The sequence below is a fragment of the Lygodium microphyllum genome, chromosome 14 (genome assembly GCF_053477565.2).
Source record: "Lygodium microphyllum isolate KBCC chromosome 14, Lygodium_microphyllum_v1.1.10, whole genome shotgun sequence".
NCBI lineage: Eukaryota > Viridiplantae > Streptophyta > Polypodiopsida > Schizaeales > Lygodiaceae > Lygodium > Lygodium microphyllum.
Genome location: NC_141148.1, coordinates 149,581,549 through 149,600,903, shown reverse-complemented (window position 1 = coordinate 149,600,903; position 19,355 = coordinate 149,581,549). Strand labels below are relative to the sequence as shown.

The following is a 19,355-nucleotide window of genomic DNA, read 5'->3' as shown; positions in this document are numbered from 1 at the left end:
AATGAGTTCAGTGATTTTTTGAGGTCTCATGGGATAAACAAAACAGTTCACATGCACATATACCCCACAACAAAATGGGGTTGTAGAAAGGAAAAACAGGCATATTGCAGAAGTTGCACGCGCCTTGATGGCTGAAAAGAATATGCCTAAGCATTTTTTGTCTAAGGCTGTTCATACTGTTGTTTATATTATGAACAGAACTCCCACAGCTGCAGTTCATGGTATGACCCCCGAATAATGTTTTACAGGTAAGAAACTTGATGTCTCACACTTGAAAGTGTTTGGCTGTATTGCATATGTTCATGTGCTAGATGAGTTGCAGAAGAAACTGGATCCAAAGGCTGAAAAGTGTGTCTTTCTTGGATACTCTTTAGAGCAAAAAGGGTATCGTTGTTATAACCCAGTCACATGTAAGTTCAGAGTGAGTAGATGAAATGAGCAGTTGGTATGCATCTAGTGGTGATGCATTGGATGATGATGATGATCATGACACTCATGTGCAGGCTGACTCCATTGAGTGATCCAGTGGTACGCAGGTCTAGCAGAGTGAGATACCACGTTAACAGATTTGGTTTTGAAGGTTATGTAGTTCACCATTATGCTTATATGGTGAAAGTGATTGAGGATGTTGAGCCCACATGATTTGAGGAGGATGTTGATCATGCTCATTGGGATGCAGCAATGGATGAATAGATGGCTGCATTAGAGGCCAATAAGACTTGGGATCTAGTATCATTGCCGAAGGGCAAGAAAGCTATTGGATGTAAGTGGGCTTATAAGATTAAGCACAATGCAGATGGTTCTATTAGTAGGTACAAAGCTAGGCTGGTTGCAAAAGGCTATGCCCATACATATGGCATAGATTATGAAGAAACCTTCAATCCAATTGCTAGGATGGCAACTGTCAGATGTGTGATTGCTTTGGCAATAGCCAAAGGTTGGAGGTTGCAGCAAATGGATGTGAAGAATGCCTTCTTGCATGGTGATTTGCAAGAAGAAGTGTATATGGATCAGCTAGCATGTTATGAAGATTTAGAGTATCCCACGTATGTGTGCAAGTTGAAGAAGGCGCTCTATGGGCTCAAGCAAGCACCTAGAGCATGGTCTGACAAGATCACAGAGTATCTTGTCAATATTGGCTTTTATGTTTCTGATGTTGATCACTCACTTTATGTGAGAAAGGGAGATGCAAGTTTGGTCATCATAGTCATCTATGTGGATGACTTGATTATTACAGGTGATAGTGATAGTGGGATTGCTGAAGTCAAGGACTTTTTGAAGAAGAAGTTTGAGATGAAGGATTTAGGTGAGCTAAGGTACTTCCTTGGCATTGAGGTGATCAGATGTGATGATGGTATATGGCTATCCCAAAGACAGTATGGCTTGGATATGTTGTCCAAGTATGGTATGACAGCATGCAAACCAGTTTCAGTCCTGTTGGAGCAGAATGTAAAGTTGAGTGCTGATGTTGGGGATGAGATAGAAGACCCTACTATGTTCAGGAGGATAGTGGGGATTTTGATCTACATGACCATTACAAGGCCAAACTTGAGCTACGTTGTTGGTCTTGTGTGTCAGTTTATGCAAGTACCTAGAAAGCCACATTTGGATGCAATCAGACGCATATTGAGATATGTGAAGTCCATATTACATTATGGACTTTTCTATGAGGCAGGTATAGATGTACAGGTGTTTGGATACACAGATGCAGATTGGGCTGGTAGTATGTCTGATAGAAGATCTATCAGCGGATACATGTTCTCTCTTGGTAGTGCAGCAGTTACTTGGAGCAGCAAAAAGCAATCTACAGTTGCTTTGTCAAGTATAGAGGCTGAGTATAGAGGTGCTGCTGTTGCAACATGTGAGATAGTATGGCTGCAAAAGTTATTGGCTGATTTAGATGTGCAGGTGGAAGGTCCAGTTGACATTTATTGTGACAACATGAGTAGTATACAATTGGCTAGGAACCTTGTGTTCCATACCAGGACAAAACATATTGAGGTACACTACCACTTTTTGAGAGAGAAGGTACTAGCAGGTGAGATTGACTTGGTGTATGTCAGCACACAAGATCAGATAGCTGACATCTTCACGAAGGCATTGGGTATAGAGAAGCTTCAAAAGTTTCAAAGCTTACTTGGAGTTGCAGAGATGCAATTGAGCTTGAGGGGGAGTGTTTAGATGACAAGCTCAACACATGCGGACATTAATGATGGACCGCCCGGTTATATGGGTCCACACGTCTACACTTAGCACATCGGTGGTCATTATGACTCTCACATGGCCACTGACTCATTATTTATTATATTCACGTTGTTACACCTATTTACAGTTAGCATAGTTATAGCGCCACTCGACTAGTGTAGTCGGATATGCATTGTTTGACTTAGTAGGCCACTTTTCTTATGTTGTATCTTATCTATACTTTGTGTACATTGTAAAGTGTGTGGAAGAAGAAGAAAAAACCAGCAAGAAAACGTTTTTGGCCTCCATCTCTCTTCTTGTCTCTTGAGTGAGCTTCTCCTCATGCATTCTGTGTGTGTTCGGCGCAGCATCTTGAGCAAGTCCCCCCACCACGCGATTCGTGACAATTTTTTCATGAAAAAGAATATGTGAGCTGTCACCAACCTTAGGCATGCAAAGTCTCATATGATTCCAATAAAAAATAAGGCTTTGCAATCACATGAAAATGGCTCCACATACCTAACTTAGGCTTAGTGCTCTCATGACTTTTTTTCTCATGAAACAAAAATGTAAGCTACTACTACTACTGACCATCTCGTAGGTACATATGCAAGGTTTCATCGCAATATGATAAAGATTGAGGACTTTACAATCAAATGATCGATCATATGTGTGAAATTATATTGAATTGTTCCAAGGTGTACAAGGGCTAATAGTAGAATATTTCCATGCCATGGAGATGAGGCCCTACAAACAATAGGAAAGGGATATTTAATTAATATTTTTTATGATACACAGTTGGCCACTATATATGTAGAGCAAGTAAGATCACATATTGCCATATGTATATGTATTACAAATGATCATAGGTACATGTACCACATTTATAAAAATGGATTTGGATTACATTATTGTATAGATAAGTATGACACGTTTACTTAATTGATTTGGATTACATTATCAAAAGTACATGTTACAATCTCTTTAGGAGATCATTCTCACTAGGGGCCTCTCCATGAGTTGCCACCCACCATTATGAGCTTGTATGTCTAGTGGTGACTACTATGTTGTGTCTGTCCTCCTCACATAGTAGAGTCTTGGTTCCCAAATAGGAGCTCCAAAGAAGAGTGAAGTTGTAAGTAGTGTGCCAAAGAGACATACCTTAGTCCAAAGCTCCTAACATTGTATATTTGTACACTAGTTTTGCATGGCTCCTAGTGAAGCCTAGCCTCATGTCAACCTGTCCTTTGTCACTCTCCTCATCATGAATTACCCCCATGTAGGCATATCTCTAGATCTTCTCCATGGTCCAATTCATTGGGTGGAGGAATATAATACCATAACCTTGGTCTTCCCAAGATTCACTGCAATGTCTCTACAAGGTCCAATCCATTGGGTGGAGCAATATAATACCATAACCTTGGTCTTCCCAAGATTCATTATAAGATCTCTATACTAGCAAAAGACATGCACAGAGACATAGCTTAGTCCAAAGCTCCTAACATTGTATGTGTATACATTGGCTCAGCATGACTCCTAATGTAATCTAGCCTTAGTTAGGCCCCAACCTGTCCTTTGTCACCTTCCTCCTCATGAATTAATATCATTTATATATAACAATAAAGATATCAATACTTCCCCATCACTAGCTCCATTTCCTATGATTCTATCAAATAATTTGATAAATCATCAATGTATAATCCAAAAAGAGTGAATTCCACAAAGCAACACTAGATCTATCTTCCATATACTCTACCCTCTCAAAGAGTGGGAGGATATGGTTGAGAGTACAATACACTCTCATGAACCCTGTTTGTCTACTCGCATGATGTTTGTGCATCTCTACACACTAATGTCATTGGCATTCTTCATTGGACTATCAATATATTTCCATCTCACCACCCGCACATGGATAGCATATGCCTTTCATTCTTTTCTTCTTCTCTAGCTACATTGACAACTCTGGTTGTTGGTTACTTTGATCCATTTTGAGATCCGATTGGGTATGTTTGTCCACCCCTACCCAAATATGCACTTCTTTTTTGAGTTTTTCTTTAATTTGTAACAACTCTAATTTTAGTTGTTGGGGGTTTTTAGTTAATACCTCTCTTCCTTCATCATCTCTACCTGTTTTTAGTAGTCCCGAACTTATTTATGTACCTTTCTTGCTTGTGTTTTGCATCCATCTAATAGTTACTGCACTTTAATTATGATAACATTTCTCTTTAGCAATGCATCTTTGTTGTCAACCTTCCATGACATGAGGTGAGCATTCATTTCTTCATATGTTTCAACCTTTCAAGTAGGAAATTTGCTCGCATGTCATCAAATATTTCATTCTTCGATTATATCACCTCCTTTGTTATTTCTTCTATAACAAGAGTCTCGTGTCTATTGTAATGGTAGCTTGCATGCCGCTTAGGTAGTTATATAACTATTTACCTTCTTGCTCCATTTCAATGTCTTTGGAGAGAGAGAGAGAGAGAGAGAGAGAGAGAGAGAGGGCGAGGGCAGGGGCAGGGGCAGGAGCGGGGGGATGGAGGGGGAAGAGAGGGAGGGAGTGGTGAGGAGAGAAAGAAGAAGGAAAGTGATATTAATGTTCTAGAAGACACCTTAAAGGTGGTTAGGACAATGGCATAACTCAAGATTTTGGATACACTACACTTTGGGGTGCCATTGGCATGAATGAAGACAAACCACTCAAGTTATAATAGTTATTGTGTAAGTTGATGACCCTACAAAAGCCTAATGCTAAGGCTTTTTTAAACTCTTCCATGATGGCTTTGCCACATCAATAAGTTGCCCATCTGCCCTCTTTTCTAGCTGCCTTTATCTTGGCAATCTCATCAAGTTGTGCTAGTGTGAGCTCATCTATGATCCATATTTTGATTCCCTTGAAACATTTTGATTCCTTTGGTGCTTGGAATTTATCTTGCATGTCTCCAAGCTCTAAAGTTGCTCGGTTATCCCCTTGTTTGGTAATGTGCCATGGTGTCACCTTGTTGAACCCTTGATTTTTCAATATTTGCATGTGTTTGGTTTCGAGCTTATATGGCTCCAAGCATTCTTAGGGGTCTTCATTCTCTAGTTGCTTGTGTCTCTTCATGCCACCTATCAAGAAGGCCTCCTAGTCGTGCATGAGATTCAATCTTGTTTTCTAATGTAGCTTCGATAACTATAGAAACAATACACCTTGTATATATTCTTGTTTCTTTCTTTTGATTTTCTTTTGGACATGCTCTTGCACTCTTGTTGTCATGTCCATGGGGTCATCTTCAATCATCTTTTTAGCTGTAGCCAACTTCTTCTCTAGCTAAGCCAAGCACTTGGGCACCTTGGAAACCGAGTCCTTCGACGCCACATTTTCCAGTTACGTGGATATTCTTCCTACGAGCATGGCTCTCAGGTCGCCTTGGTTGGTGCTACTAGGACGGTTCAAAAAGTCTTTGGGTACAGAGGAAGGCCTGCAAGAAACGAGCTATATATGCGAACTTTGCGTACAGTGAGGAGAGCGACTCGCCTGTCAAGCTGGAGCCGACGAGAGTGAGCAAGAGAGAGAAGAACTGTGGGAGAGAGAACCAAACTTTGATGCTCCCTGCTTTGCTGCAGGACGGAAGAATGGACTGTCGTTGGATGGGGGGGATTGACGAGAGAGAGAGAGAGAGATGGACTGTGCTGAGGCGAAATGTCTCACTTCCATGCCCCCATACACCCCACAATAGGGCGGATGGATAGTAAGTAGTAAGGCAACTAAGGGAATTGAGAGAATATGGAGTAATTTGTAGCAGCCAAGGAGTGGGAAGCGCACTATATACATGAGTATCTAGTGTGTGAACAAGTGAGATAAATAAGAGGGTTGGTGTGGATAGGTGGTATAATAAGAATGCACATTTAGAAAAGGATAACAAATTAAGTAGCATGCAGCAAGGCTATTCTTATTGTGGTGCAATGAAGGCATGTTAGTCTAGGATTGACCAAGATGAAGTTGCCCTATCATGTGATATCGATGTGAAAAGTAAGGCACTATCAGCACCAATGGCCTTATCCATAAGCTCTCTAAGAATTTGAAAGCAATGAATGTTGAAGTGAAAACTTGGTTCTCTTGATGCTGCAAATTTCCAAAAAGCAACATTCATTCATCTCCTATCCAACTTTCTCACAGCATTACATTACACATTTAGTGAACTTCATCATTAGGAAATGACCAATTGATGCTTGATGCATCTTGCCATTCACTATTCCCATCGTTAGACTCTTTCTCCTCTCATGTTTCATTGTAATGTAGTGTGCAAGGTAAAATCCATGTTCTCCTCTTACTTGCTCTCCTCATATGTTCCATTGAAATGTAATGCCCAAGGTTCCATTCATGTTCTCTCACTTTCCTAACAGTTATCTAAGTTCTTGTTCAGCCAGTTTATTATTGTCCTTTTTCATGTTGTAGACCCTTAGGTCAGGGATGTGTTTAGCTATGCATGGAGATAGCAAGGCATGCAAAAAGCTAAGATGGGATGGAAGCTGGATAGTAACATAGGGGGCATGTCCAAAACTTGCAGGCTCTGTTGAGAAGCAATTGCAAGCGAATAGACAAGTTTTCTATTTGCATACAATGCCCAAGACAATGTTGTAGAGTTAGCATTCTTAAGACTGGATGGCAAAGAGTGATGCAGGTCCTGAATGCCAAAAGAATCAGAGAAACAACGAATGAAGGGGAGCCAGAGGTGGAAAGAGCGTGCAAAGTTTGGGAGCTTATCATCACGAGAGAAATAGGTAGAATCCTTAAAAAAGAATTAGTCCCTAATGATGCTACTTAAGATAAGAGTATTCTTGTGGAAAACCATCATGGGTGCTACTATGATGGGTGAAAATCATCAAAGAAGAGGATAAAAAATGCAGTAATGTAAGAGAGATACATTCCATAAGGATCTCGTTGGTGTTGGATGCACTGTTGCAGGAGCATAGCAAGTAATTCTCTCATCTTGATATTCAAGGAAATGAGCAGGAGAGTGGAATTTTACATTATTGGTGGTACCGGGTACAAAGTAAAGAACTTTGGGGGTGTCCGAAGTATTAAGGCAGGGCAGTCATCCTACAGGGAATATGTAAAGCTAGGCTAAAGTTAGTATTTGAGAAGAATAGGGTGGAAGTTAAATGGGAAGATGTAGTATGTAAGATGGAATTATCATGGAGTGTTGATTGTAAACTGGGAAATTTTCAAGAGAGATTTGTGGCTAAGTTAATTAAAATGAAACTAGCCTAATCAGCCATACTTCTGTATTCGAAAATCAATTATTCATGCAATAGGTATCTTTCCACATCTAACAGCCAATCCCAAGCCACATGTTGGTGACACTTAAGAATTAAAGAGGCACCATCCAAGTCAACAACACTAATGCAAATTCCTGAACCGTCAACTTTCGTGTAGATCATATTTCCACATCTCACAGCATGTACCTTCATCCTCCTTGCATTCGCGTAAAACTTTAAGGGATACTTAAACCTTGCAAACTTGGTACCCTCCTGCCTCAGTACAAGGAAAAATGACAGTCCTCTCAGCTGGTGATCCATTCAAAGACACATGGGCACATGACATCATGAACAAACTGTGTTGATCAGCTGAATCAGCTTTAACAAAAGTTGATACTTAGAAGTGCCAAATACATGTATGATATAAAGAGGATTGCAGTCATCCAGGGGGTTGTATACAGAATTTGCATCAGCAATTTAACAAATATTTATCCCTAACCAAACACTCTGATATAAACAGGATTACAGTTCCCTGGGGGTTGTGTACAGCATTTGCATCAGCAATGTAACTAGTACTTGTATCCCTGAGCAAACATTATGATATAAACAGGATAACAGTTGCCTGGCCATTTGCATCAGCAATGTAACGAGTATTGATCCATGACCAAACATTATGACATCTGTTATGCTGACAAAACAGAGTAATGCAAAGTGGAGGTCAAGCTTAACTGAGATAGAAAATGGCCATGGAGATTGGCTTAAATTTAGCTGTCACAGAAAAAACAAAATTGGACAGCATAAACAAATGAACTGACAGCCGATTACACGGCACTCAACACTCCACACTTCACCGCTAGTTCTTTGGACAGAACTGTTTTATCTGCAACATGCAGAACAGTGACAAGGACACAACACACCAGAAAAAGTGTTGCATCCCAAACCTAGACTCAAATTTAGACAGGGCTAACACAGCTTTAGTGTCCCTCCCCCAGTACAATAGAAAAATGTCCAATCAACCTTACTGCTGCAACAGTAGTGGCAAAGATGCCAACACTGTCAAACGGGCAAACCAGCACAACACCATCACCCCAACTTATTTGCAAAACACAATGGACGAGGATGTTTATGTAAACAATGTGCTACAAACTTGTACAGAAGAACCGGATGAAGACTACTGCATTCAAATTCATCCAGATAGAATGCGGCTAATAGTCAAGGATGCCCAATCTGCTGTCTCTTTCAGCTGCTGATCATCAGATGCCTGGCACTGCTGCAGAAAGTTCTTGTAGAAGGATGAAGAGTGAAACAAAGCTGCAGCACTAGCACCCAAGGTATCAGCTAAGTCACCCAAAACACCTACTGCTGCCTTTGTGACTGCATCATCCCTGCCATAATTTAGACAAAAACAAATGCTTTTTAACTCAAGAAAGGGAAAATAGCAAAAGCCCTACTGAGATATTGCATCAACTTTCATGAAAATACAAAACAGAAAAAGCATATTAATGTGCTTAGCCCCTTCCCACTACATTCATGTTTAGACCAACAAGAACTGCTACTAGATCTGGTTGAGATTGATACCAGGTGGTATTTCCTTGCTGTTTTACTTTGGTGGCAGGCCAAAACAAAAGGTTTTATGTCCCTATGAAGTTACTAAATTGAACAAAAATCTTGTTTGAAGAACAGTCTTGTCTCCTCTAAAATTGTGAAATTTCTTGAAACTTAGCAGATTGACTTCCACTTTTCTAAATCATATTGTCACAAGAACAGAGGTCCTAAGTGAAGTTGCCATGTTAGCTTAATGCTTCTCATACCTGTACTTGTCACCTTTCACCTCAACAAACATGAAGGAAACATAGCTTCGTCATGCAACTTGGCAAGCGTTGCATGACAATTACTCTACTCTTAATCATTCCTGATGACTTCAACAAAATCAGCAGAAGAAAAGACTAGACAGAGACACAAAAGACGCTGCATTAAATGGGAGGCCCTCCTGCCCCCATGTCAAAAGAAGAAACCTCATGAGGTCAGTCTATACAAGATGGCAGGTAGCTATCTCAGAAATTGTGAGCCAAATGCAAACAAAGGATAGTTAGATGAAACTGTTAGTAGATTAGGCAGTTCATGTGTGAGTCTGAGTTGTATTCAGTGGGCTGGGCATTGCTTTCCAGTCACAATTAGCTCTGCATTATTTGTGCCTGTATTATGTGGCTGTTGGCCAACCAGCCTGATTTATGGCCAACCTGATTATTTTATTTCCCATCTTCTGGGCTGGCCGACCTGATCACGTTTTGGATGTATATATAGGCTGGGGCTCCCTCCTCAGTCACTACAATGGCAGTGCTTACTCAGCCAGTGACTCGCTCGTCTTGTATTGTCTCATCTTGGTATATGGATTCCATTTCCTGAGCATTCTTCCTCTGCATTTTTTTGCTGTGTTCATCTTTCTTTGGCAGTCTCTCTCTTCTTTCTTGTGTAGTGCAGTCTATTACAGCAGCTTCTCACACTTCCATCACTGCACCCACATCTGACATGGTATCAGACATTCGTGTTTGAGATCTTGACGCTGCTCTCCTGTTGATCGGAGTTTCCCTGACTGCTGCTGCCTGCGTGACCGGTTTCTCAGCCTGCTTCCAGCCTTCAACCATCTGTGTTTTTTGTAAAGCAGTCACCTTCAGGGTTTCTGCACTCTTATACTCACTCAGTCTGCATTTTCCTAATCAGCATCTGCGTTTTCTACATTTTATGCTCCTGCAGGCTGGGAAACGGTATTTTCAGGCTGAGTTTGCTGTGTTTGGCCTTTATCTGGCTAAATATGTGTAAATAAATATATACACAGGAGTAGCTTAAGGGCCTTTACACCCAATAGTAAATAATATCCTTTGGCTTGAACTTCATTTGTTGGAGTTGACCATAGAGGGTCACAACTTGCATGGCTGATACACACCCATCTCTGGACTCTTCACTCTCACTGCACTAAACAACCACACACACCTCGATTGACCCGCACATTTCCTCAGTGCTTCCTCTCACACTCTTCAAACTGGTATCAGAGCATTCATGAGTCTGTATTCTCGAGGACCGGGACAGGCAATCATTGTCAATCAGTGGTCAGCCTGACCAGCAGGTGTGGCAGTCATAACCAGCAAGCATAGAGCAAAAGCATGTGTGCCAGGTTTTTGCAGGTGTCAGGTGTCGAAAGCAGCTGACAGCCATGAACTACAGCTGGCAGGACTGGCAACAACAGGCTGGCGGGACAGGCAACAGGCCGGCGTCGATTGCAGGCAGCAGGACGGACAGTAGCGACAACATGCGGCTTGTGAACAGGGAAACAGCTGGGCCGTTCGTCAATTTTCTGGCATTTTTTGACATTTTTGATTCCCTCCAACAAGCAAGCCCCTTAGTTTTTTACGGGGTTCATGGGCGCAAGCACAAGACACAAATCTGTGCAAATTTATGCCCAGAAATTTGGGGCTTTTCTCGGATTTGATGCTGGCCATGCAAAACAGTGACATGCACATTTTTCTAATACCTCATGTATGTGGTCTAAAGTCATTAATAGCTTGCTGACCTAATTATTTTAGGCATTTCAGCTGGTTGACCTAATCCAAATTAGGTGGCCTATTATTGCCAAGCTCCCTCCTCCTAGGAGACATTGTCAACATACCCAATTACTGGCAGGTACTTTTGGAGAGAGGAAGTCAATGCCAGTGCTCACTAAGTTGATGACTCACTATTGTATTGGATTGTCTCGTGTGGTATATGGATTTCATTTCTCAAGCATTCTTCTGAGTTCTCTTTTGCAATGTTCTTCTCTTTTTTTGCAATCTTTCATGTCGTGTAGTCTATTATAGCAAATTTCTACGCTTCCATCACTACACCCACTTTTGACAAATACACATGGAGTTTGGCTCACCCCAAACTCTAGTAAGCCATGCACCATTTTCTCATGAGCAACTTTCAAAGTACTCGTGGTTGAGATGACCAAACCTAGCATACCATAGCTCAGTCACGACTAAGAAAGAAGATATTGAGAAACAACACCTCTGTTCTTTAAGTTGTAGACACCATGCTTTTGGTGACTTTGACATACCACTGCTTTTGTTTCACTATCCCACATCCAAAAAGAGTCAACACTAAACTCAATGATCAGCCTAAGGCCACAAATATTACTCATCAACAATAGTTGAAAGCCAAGACCGAGAACACAAAGCAATTTTGATATGAAAGTACCATCATGCTCATCAAGAATAATATGAATCTCTCCATTGCCACAAACAAGAATTTAAGGGGAGTGAGAAGCCAATTTTGACTTTTTCTATGGTTAGATAAATTCTCAAAAAGCTGTGCCTTTTACTAGACTATTTAGCCCAAGATATAGCCCTAGAAGCTGAAGGACTATATATGCCATCAATGCTTGGTAAGTCCTCCAAAGAAAAACCACAAAAGAAGAAAACCGAGTTGTTTGACCAAAAGAAATCAATTCAATACGAGCCAAAGCATGAGGATGAAGGTACACCACCTTTGCCATCCAAAAACAAGTTAATATATCTACAAGCAGCAAAATATACAAGAGAAGGGCAATGTTTCTCTTATGGAGAAAAAGGACACATAGTTGGTCAATGCCCTAACAAGGCAAAGAAGGAAAACCAACCCCAAAAGACACCTCAAGTAAATGTTGTACCTAAAGAATCCTTACAATAGGATGAAACTCCATCAAAGAAAAGAAAGCTTTTTATGGCTTGGGTAAAGATGGCTAATCAACTTGTTCTCATTCATTTTGATATGAGGCTACATATCATTATATCCATCCTCAGATTGTTGAAGCGAGAGGTTTGAAACACGAGAAATGTCAGATGCTACTTTTCAAGAAATGAAATCTCAAGTTACTCCAATCTTTGGGAAGCTACGGATTGAGATAGGGGACTATGTGTATCATGAGAGTTTATCATGAAAGATCTTGGCCATTGTGATGTTGTATTAGGAATACCGTCACATAGAAGGATAGAGCAAACCATTGAAATAAATTTGGATTTCCTTCTAAGGTTAAAGTATATCTTTTAATGCAAGAGTTAAAGAAAACTATGTTTCCATCTTATCCCATGTACAAAATTGTAAAGCAATGAAAAAGTCTATTTCATCATGCTTAATTTTTATCACAAATTCTAGTAAGCAATCTAAAATTGAAAAGTCCATCTTAGACATGAACGAGGATCAAATGGATTGTCACAGGAGTACAAAGATTGTTTTGCAAACACTTCACCTAGCGAGCTGGCACTAGAGAAGCCAAAATATCATCACATTGACCTCATTTCTCAGAGCTTACCTCCAAATAAGCCACCCTATCATGTAAGTCTAACAAAACAAGAGGAGATTATGAAGCAAGTGAATAAGCTTTTGAAGAGGGATCTAATAAGACCCAATTTCTCACCTTTTTGCTCTCTTGTCCTCTTAGTGCAAAAAAAAGATGGAACTTGGTGCATGTGTGTGGACTATAGGACCCTAAGCAAAACTACAATTCAGAAAAAGTTTTTCATTCCAAGAATTGATGATATCTTGGATAGGTTGGATGGATCCAAAATATTCAGCCGGATTGACTTGGGCTACTATCAGATAAGGATTGCTCCTCAAGTTATCCATAAATCAACATTCAAGACAACTTTTGGTTTGTATGAGTTTCTTATACTACCATTTGGCCTTACCAACCCTCTTGCAACCTTAATAGAATAATGAAAAGAATCTTTCGAGCACACCAAAAGTTTATAGATACTTTCTTTGATGATATTTTGGTTCATTCAAAAGATAAAGAAGAGCATAAGCAACACTTGAAATAGTATCTCAAAGATTTCGAAAACACAAACTATATATAACTAGTAAAAAGAGTTCGTTTTTCCTAAAAGAGATTCACTACTTGGGTCATGTTATATCCAAAGATGTAATTGAAATGGATCCAAAAAAGGCCAAGGCAATTGTAGAATGGTCAGATTTAACGAGTGTACATGAAGTTCAAAGTTTCTTGGGATTATACCCTTATTACAAGAGATTCATTAAATGGTTTACACTAGTTATTGGATCATTGCATGATTTTGACCAAGAAAGCATTGGCATTCTGGTAGTCCAAACTAGAGAAGAAAGCTTTTGAAGCTCTAAAATTCTATATCAACAAAGGGCCTATTTTGATTATATCCAATTTGTCAAAACCTTTCTTTGGTGAATGTGATGCTTCAGAAGACTGCATTGATGCAGTTTTAAACCAAGAAGGACATGCAGTTGCTTATCCAAGCAAAAGGCTGCAAAATTCAAAAAAGAATGCTACTACCTATGAAAAGGAGTTGATGGCCATCATTTGAGCTTTTGAAAACTGAAGGCAATATCTTTTAGGTAGAGATTTCCTTATCAAGGTAGACCATGACAATCTAAGACAATTTCTCAACCAATCAAAGATTTCTAAGAAACATATTCGATGGGTCAAATATTTAGCTCAATTTAACTTTCAAATATTTTACATATTCTTTGGAAGCAAAACAAGATAGGCGATGCACTGTCAAGAAGATTTCAAATTCATGCAATATCCATGATTCATCATACAGATTTCAATAGTATGAGGGACATGTATACTCCTAACGAAGACGTTAAAATTATTTGGGAGAGTTTACAACTTGGTAAAAAGATAAACTCTTTAGTTTTTCAAAGATGGATTTTTTTAAATGGAGAATAAGTTGTGCATTACTAAAGGTCAAGGTTGCATGCATGCACAGAACGTTTTGTGTGGTACCGTACCATACAAACATTCCATACGGTAACGTGCAACGTTTTGTGCATTCCGCGACCTAATTCAACCATTGCGAACTACCTGCGATTTTGAAATTTTTGCCCCTTTTTTTTGCCTTGCACACATGAACGTTGGGCCTTGGTTGATGGGCATTATGTACCTCTTGAAAGTTGGTCTCCTCTAGACCTTTCTAACTTCTCCCCTCTTCCTCATCTCAACCCATTGTAAAGGGCAGCCCCTCCTTCTTATCTCTTCATCCAAAAATTAACCTCCTACTTCAATCTTTCCCTCTTGGGCTCAAGCTTGAAGCACCTCCAATACCTTCTCTTCCTCTTGAGTCTTCTTCCCTCTCCTATCCTTATCCCTCTACCTCTTGCTCTCCCTTTCCCTATCCCTTTCCCTCACCTTCTCTACCTCTCCTCTCCCTCTCCTTCTCTTCCGCTTCTCTCACTCTCCTATCCCTATCGCTCTTCCTCTTACTCTTCCTTTCTCTATCCCCTTCCTTCACCTCCACTTCCTCTCCTCTTTCTTTCACTTCCTCTCCTCTTTCTTTCTCTTCCTCTCTCCTTCTCTCTCTTCATTTCATCCACCTTCATCTGTCTCTCCCTATCCCTATCCACAATGCCAAAGCCTCTTCATAAAGCTTTTGGTCTCTACATCACGAATCTTGTGAAGGCCTCAAGCAATGCAAATGATATCCTTGGACTTGCAAGTTTTGTGGGAAGATGATGAGTATCGTGACGAGGCTCATCATCCACTTAACCAAGGTGGGTGGTCAATACGGCCCATATCCTTCCACCCCTCAATCCGTAGCGGATGAGATCATGAAGTATTCTCCCCTCCTGTCATAGTGGCCATGTGTCATTAAGCATGGTAAAAGCTCAAGAGGAGGTGGTTCCCCCCGACATGAAAGTGGATGCTTCCAAAACGCCTTTTTCTACACCTTCTCCTAACCCATGCACCTCAACATCCTCAAGCTCCTGTTAGCAGATTAGTCAGCTCATGGTTGAGTCTGAACTTGTGGTTCAAGAGGCTGGGCACATGGATTATTTAGGCATTTTATTTGTCATTATTTATTGAGGTTTGGGCATTATTTGCAGCCATTCGACCAACATTTAATGCTGGCCGACCTGTCATATTGTAGGCATTTATTTTGGCCTATATATTGTCTAGCTCCCTCCTCATTCATTCATTCATCATTGGACAGTCCTTGGAGAGAGGGAGCAGGTGCCAATGCCTCCACAGCCGGTGACTCACATTGTATCTCTACTGTCTCATGTCTTGGTATATGGATTCCATTTCCCGAATATACATCTCAGTTCTCATCTGTATTGTGTTATCTCTTTCTTTAATTTTGTCTTGTGTTTAGCAGTTTATTTCAGCACATGTTTATGCTTCCATTGCTGCACCACTTTTGACATGGTATCAATTTTCAGGATTTGTGTTTCTGCTGAGTTTTATTGCTGATTTCAGGACTGATTTCCCCTTTGCTGATCAGGCAGCCGCTGCTCTAATCAGGCGACCTGTTTTGCCTGCGTTTTTTGCTGACATCAGCATCCGTACAGCCTGCGCATCTGTTTCAGCCTGTGTTTTCGTCATCACGCTGCTGGCGACAGTTTCCTACACCTGTTTATGCAGTGTGCAGCCTGCGTTTTGCTGTTTTCAGCACTCTTTTGGGCTGGGCGACTGGCAGAGCAGGCCGTTTTTGTTATTTCTGGTAGTTTTGAACTGATTTTTTGCCTTTATGCAGCAGATTTTGGCTTCTTTTGATAAGATTTTGGGTTATACTGTATGTGAACTCTTGTTTTTTGCAATCTCTGCTCGTGGTTTGGCTGCGTTCCCTCTCCAAATACCTTCTCTCCTCTACTTCTCTTCTAAATCCTCTACAGACAGCTGCTCCATGCACATCCACTGATGATACGCTATATGGAGGTTCAGGTGAGGCTCTTGCAGCTTCAGAAAGGGGTTCGGAGACGAAGAAGTCGAAGGCCCAGTATTACCACTGTGGCAAGAAAGGTCATTTAAGGAAGGACTGAAACGAGTTAGTGGCTTCCAGGAAGAAAAAGGAGCAGACGAGGAAGCGGGATGTGGACTCCTCCGACGAGTCATCATCTGCCTCAGATTTCGATTCAAATCCTCTAGCCAAGCCGCGGACGGGATCCTCTTCTTCGGATCCTGGAAAGGGTTTAGTAGCCCCTTCCTCAGCTGCTTTCTAGTGGTGGTGATGAGGTCATCCCTCACGACTTTAATGCCAGAGAGAGTGTGAGAGGGTGGTGAGATGGGACAGCAGCACCTCATCTATATTTCTATACAAATGCACAGGATCCAGAGAGGGACATCCCTAACACATCAACTGAAGTCTAGCAAGTACAAATCCTGGAGCTAGGATTGATATCCAGGTTCATGATGGGCTGGTTAGTTGACAGAGAACGGATGGCTTTCGTTTGGAGCTCACATGAGGGAACACTTTGGCAGTCTCGCCAAAGACAAGGAATCCATGGTCATTTATGCACTGCGGCATTGGTGACAGGATGGTCACGTATGCTACATCAAGGGCATTGTTGACAGACATTGAGAGCTGCTATGATCTCCTCTATCTTGAGGAGCTGGTACAATCAACATCGACATCAGGTTCTCTCCGAGGCACCTTGGTGGTGACTTGCGCACCCACTACTTGGGTATCCATGGTTCTACTCTGGTGGAAATTGTTGTATGTACTATGATGCAACATTATCATTGTATATTGTGTTGTATCAGATCACCCATGAATCTAAGAGAGAGTGTTAGCAGATTAGTCAGCTCATGGTTGAGTCTGGACTTGTGGTTCAGGAGGCTGAGCACATAAATTATTTAGGCATTTTATTTGTCATTATTTATTGAGGTAACTCTATGGATTGCTTCTCAAGTCAAGCGTTTCAAGCGAGTGGCAATGGCTACCTCTCACATAGCCGTGCACATGCTCACACAAGGATGTAGTGAGCTTACCATTGAATTCAATCATTGGTCCTCTTTCTTGAATCCTTCGATGGCTCCATGACTCAAGATGCTCACTCAAGAAAGCTCCATCTCCAAACTCCAACCTCCATAGCCACAAACACGAGAGAAAAGAAGAGAAGAAGGAGAAGAAGAGCTTCTCCACGATTTCTCATTCTCACACACTCACACACACTGTCACATGCTTGCCTAATAATTCCTTGGCAGCACATTTTAGTGGTCCATCCGGGAACTATCCTAGATGGCTATTTGCAGCCAGTCGGCCAGCATTTAATGCTGGCCGACTTTTCATATTGTAGGCATTTATTTTGACCTATATATTGTCTGGCTTCCTCCTCATTCATTCATTCATCACTGGACAGTCCTTGGAGAGAGGGAGTAAGTGCTAGTGCCTCCACAGCCGGTGACTCACATTGTATGTGTACTGTCTCATGTCTTGGTATATGGATTCCATTTCCCGAGTATACATCTGAGTTCTCATCTGTATTGTGTTCTCTCTTTCTTTTCTTTTGTCTTGTGTTTAGCAGTTTATTTCAACACATGTTTATGCTTCCATTGCTGCACCACTTCTGACAGCTCCGTCGCCATCGTTGAAAGCAAAAGGCTATGTAGGCAAGCCTCACTACAAGAAGCTACAGTGGTGTTTGTGATTCTTTATCTTTTCTCGAAGAGAGGCAAAGGAAAGCGGAGATAGAGATTGCACGCACTATCAATGAGTGCATTCTCCCATTCCACTTGCTTTGAGTGGATAGGTGGAAAAGAATGGTCAAAGCCATTGCCATGATTGGTCCATGCGAGGGGTGGTATGGTGTTAGCTACAATGACATGCGAACCAAGAAACTCAATAAGAAAAGAGAGAGGGAGAGAGAGAGAATCAATAAATCTCTCGAGACCGTGCATACCGGATGGGCAAAGTATGGTTGCACCATACTTTCCGATGAATGGAGCAATCGAAAGAAACGAGGCATCATCTGTTAGCCTGCACTATTTCAGTGTCAGTCTCTCATCTCCTAGTTGTGAGCTCCTGTCAGAGTCTGGCAGGAGACAAAGGAGCTCTGTCAGTTTAGGTGTTGCTGATTTTTTATTTTTGTTGTGCATTCCCTTCTCGGGTGGCAGTCAGCCTTTAGTGGCTGTTTTTTGTGCAGTCGGCCAGTTTTGGCCAGGTCAGCCAGATTTGGGCCAATCAACCAGTTTAGTGGCTGGGGGGGCTATTTATAGCAGCCCCCCCCCCCCCCATCAGCCACATATACTGTTTTGCAGATTCAGCACGCACTCCCTCCTCTCCCACTCTGGCATTGGTGCTGCCTTTGTTTCCAGCCTGATCTCGTGCCCTCACTGACGCTTCCGGCTGCATGCAAGGACTGATCAGTCCTTTTCATTGTATTCAGCATTCATTTCAGTCAGTGCAGATTTTCTTCCTTCATTCTCTGCTCTCTCTCTCTCTCTCTCTCTCTCTCTCTCTCTCTCTCTGTGTTCATGTTTCTTCCGTTGCGCACTCTCACATGGTATCATCGCCTAACTCAAAGCACGGAGGATCTTCCCCTACGGAGAGACACCATCCCCTTCTTCTTCTGCTGCCGATTTTTCTCCAACAGCCAAGGCGACTCATACCGGCGGCTCCAACCCTTGAGTTTGCTGCATGCGGCAGTTTCTAAGGCTGCCACATCATCAACACTCCTCCCTTGGGTGCGTTTTCTGCAAGGTGGCCATCCCTACAGCTGGGCGACACTTCTCCAAGCTGCGCTTTGCTGTTCTGGAGGTCGTTCCACCTTCTGTGGGCCCTCTTCTTGCTGGCGACATCCTTCCAAGCTGTGTTTTGGTGCTCGGCGGCTTCTGTCTAGGCAATCTTCAATTGCGTTTTGCAGCTCTAGGTGTCTGTAGGCCTCCACAGCCTGCGTTTTGGTGGTTTGTGACCTTCCGGTGGTCATCCTTCGGCATCAGCAAAGTTTTCTTTGGAGCGTTTGGTGTTTGCAGATTTGGAAGATTTCTTACCAGTTTTCAGGCTTTGACGACTCAGAGGATGAGCTTCTTTCTCATCATTCCTCTAAGCGGAGACAGGATTATCAAGAGTTTCGTGATCGACGACGGGAGGAGTCTCCTCGCACCCGTCCTTCTTCTGTCCATGCATCTCAAAGGGTTCCATCTACAGTGAAGGTTCCATCGA

The 19,355-nt window shown here is 41.7% G+C and overlaps 1 protein-coding gene across 1 annotated transcript in view; it reads right to left on the bottom strand.

Moving 5' to 3' along the window:
• Positions 1-8,152: 8,152 nt before the first annotated feature.
• Positions 8,153-19,355, bottom strand: part of LOC148026224 (importin subunit beta-1-like) — a 33,592-nt gene continuing 22,389 nt past the window's right edge. The window contains exon 3 of the mRNA XM_087693507.1: positions 8,153-8,813. Within this exon, the coding sequence (XP_087549633.1) occupies positions 8,615-8,813 (199 nt within the window). The 3' untranslated portion in view covers positions 8,153-8,614. The remainder of the gene's footprint in view (positions 8,814-19,355) is intronic.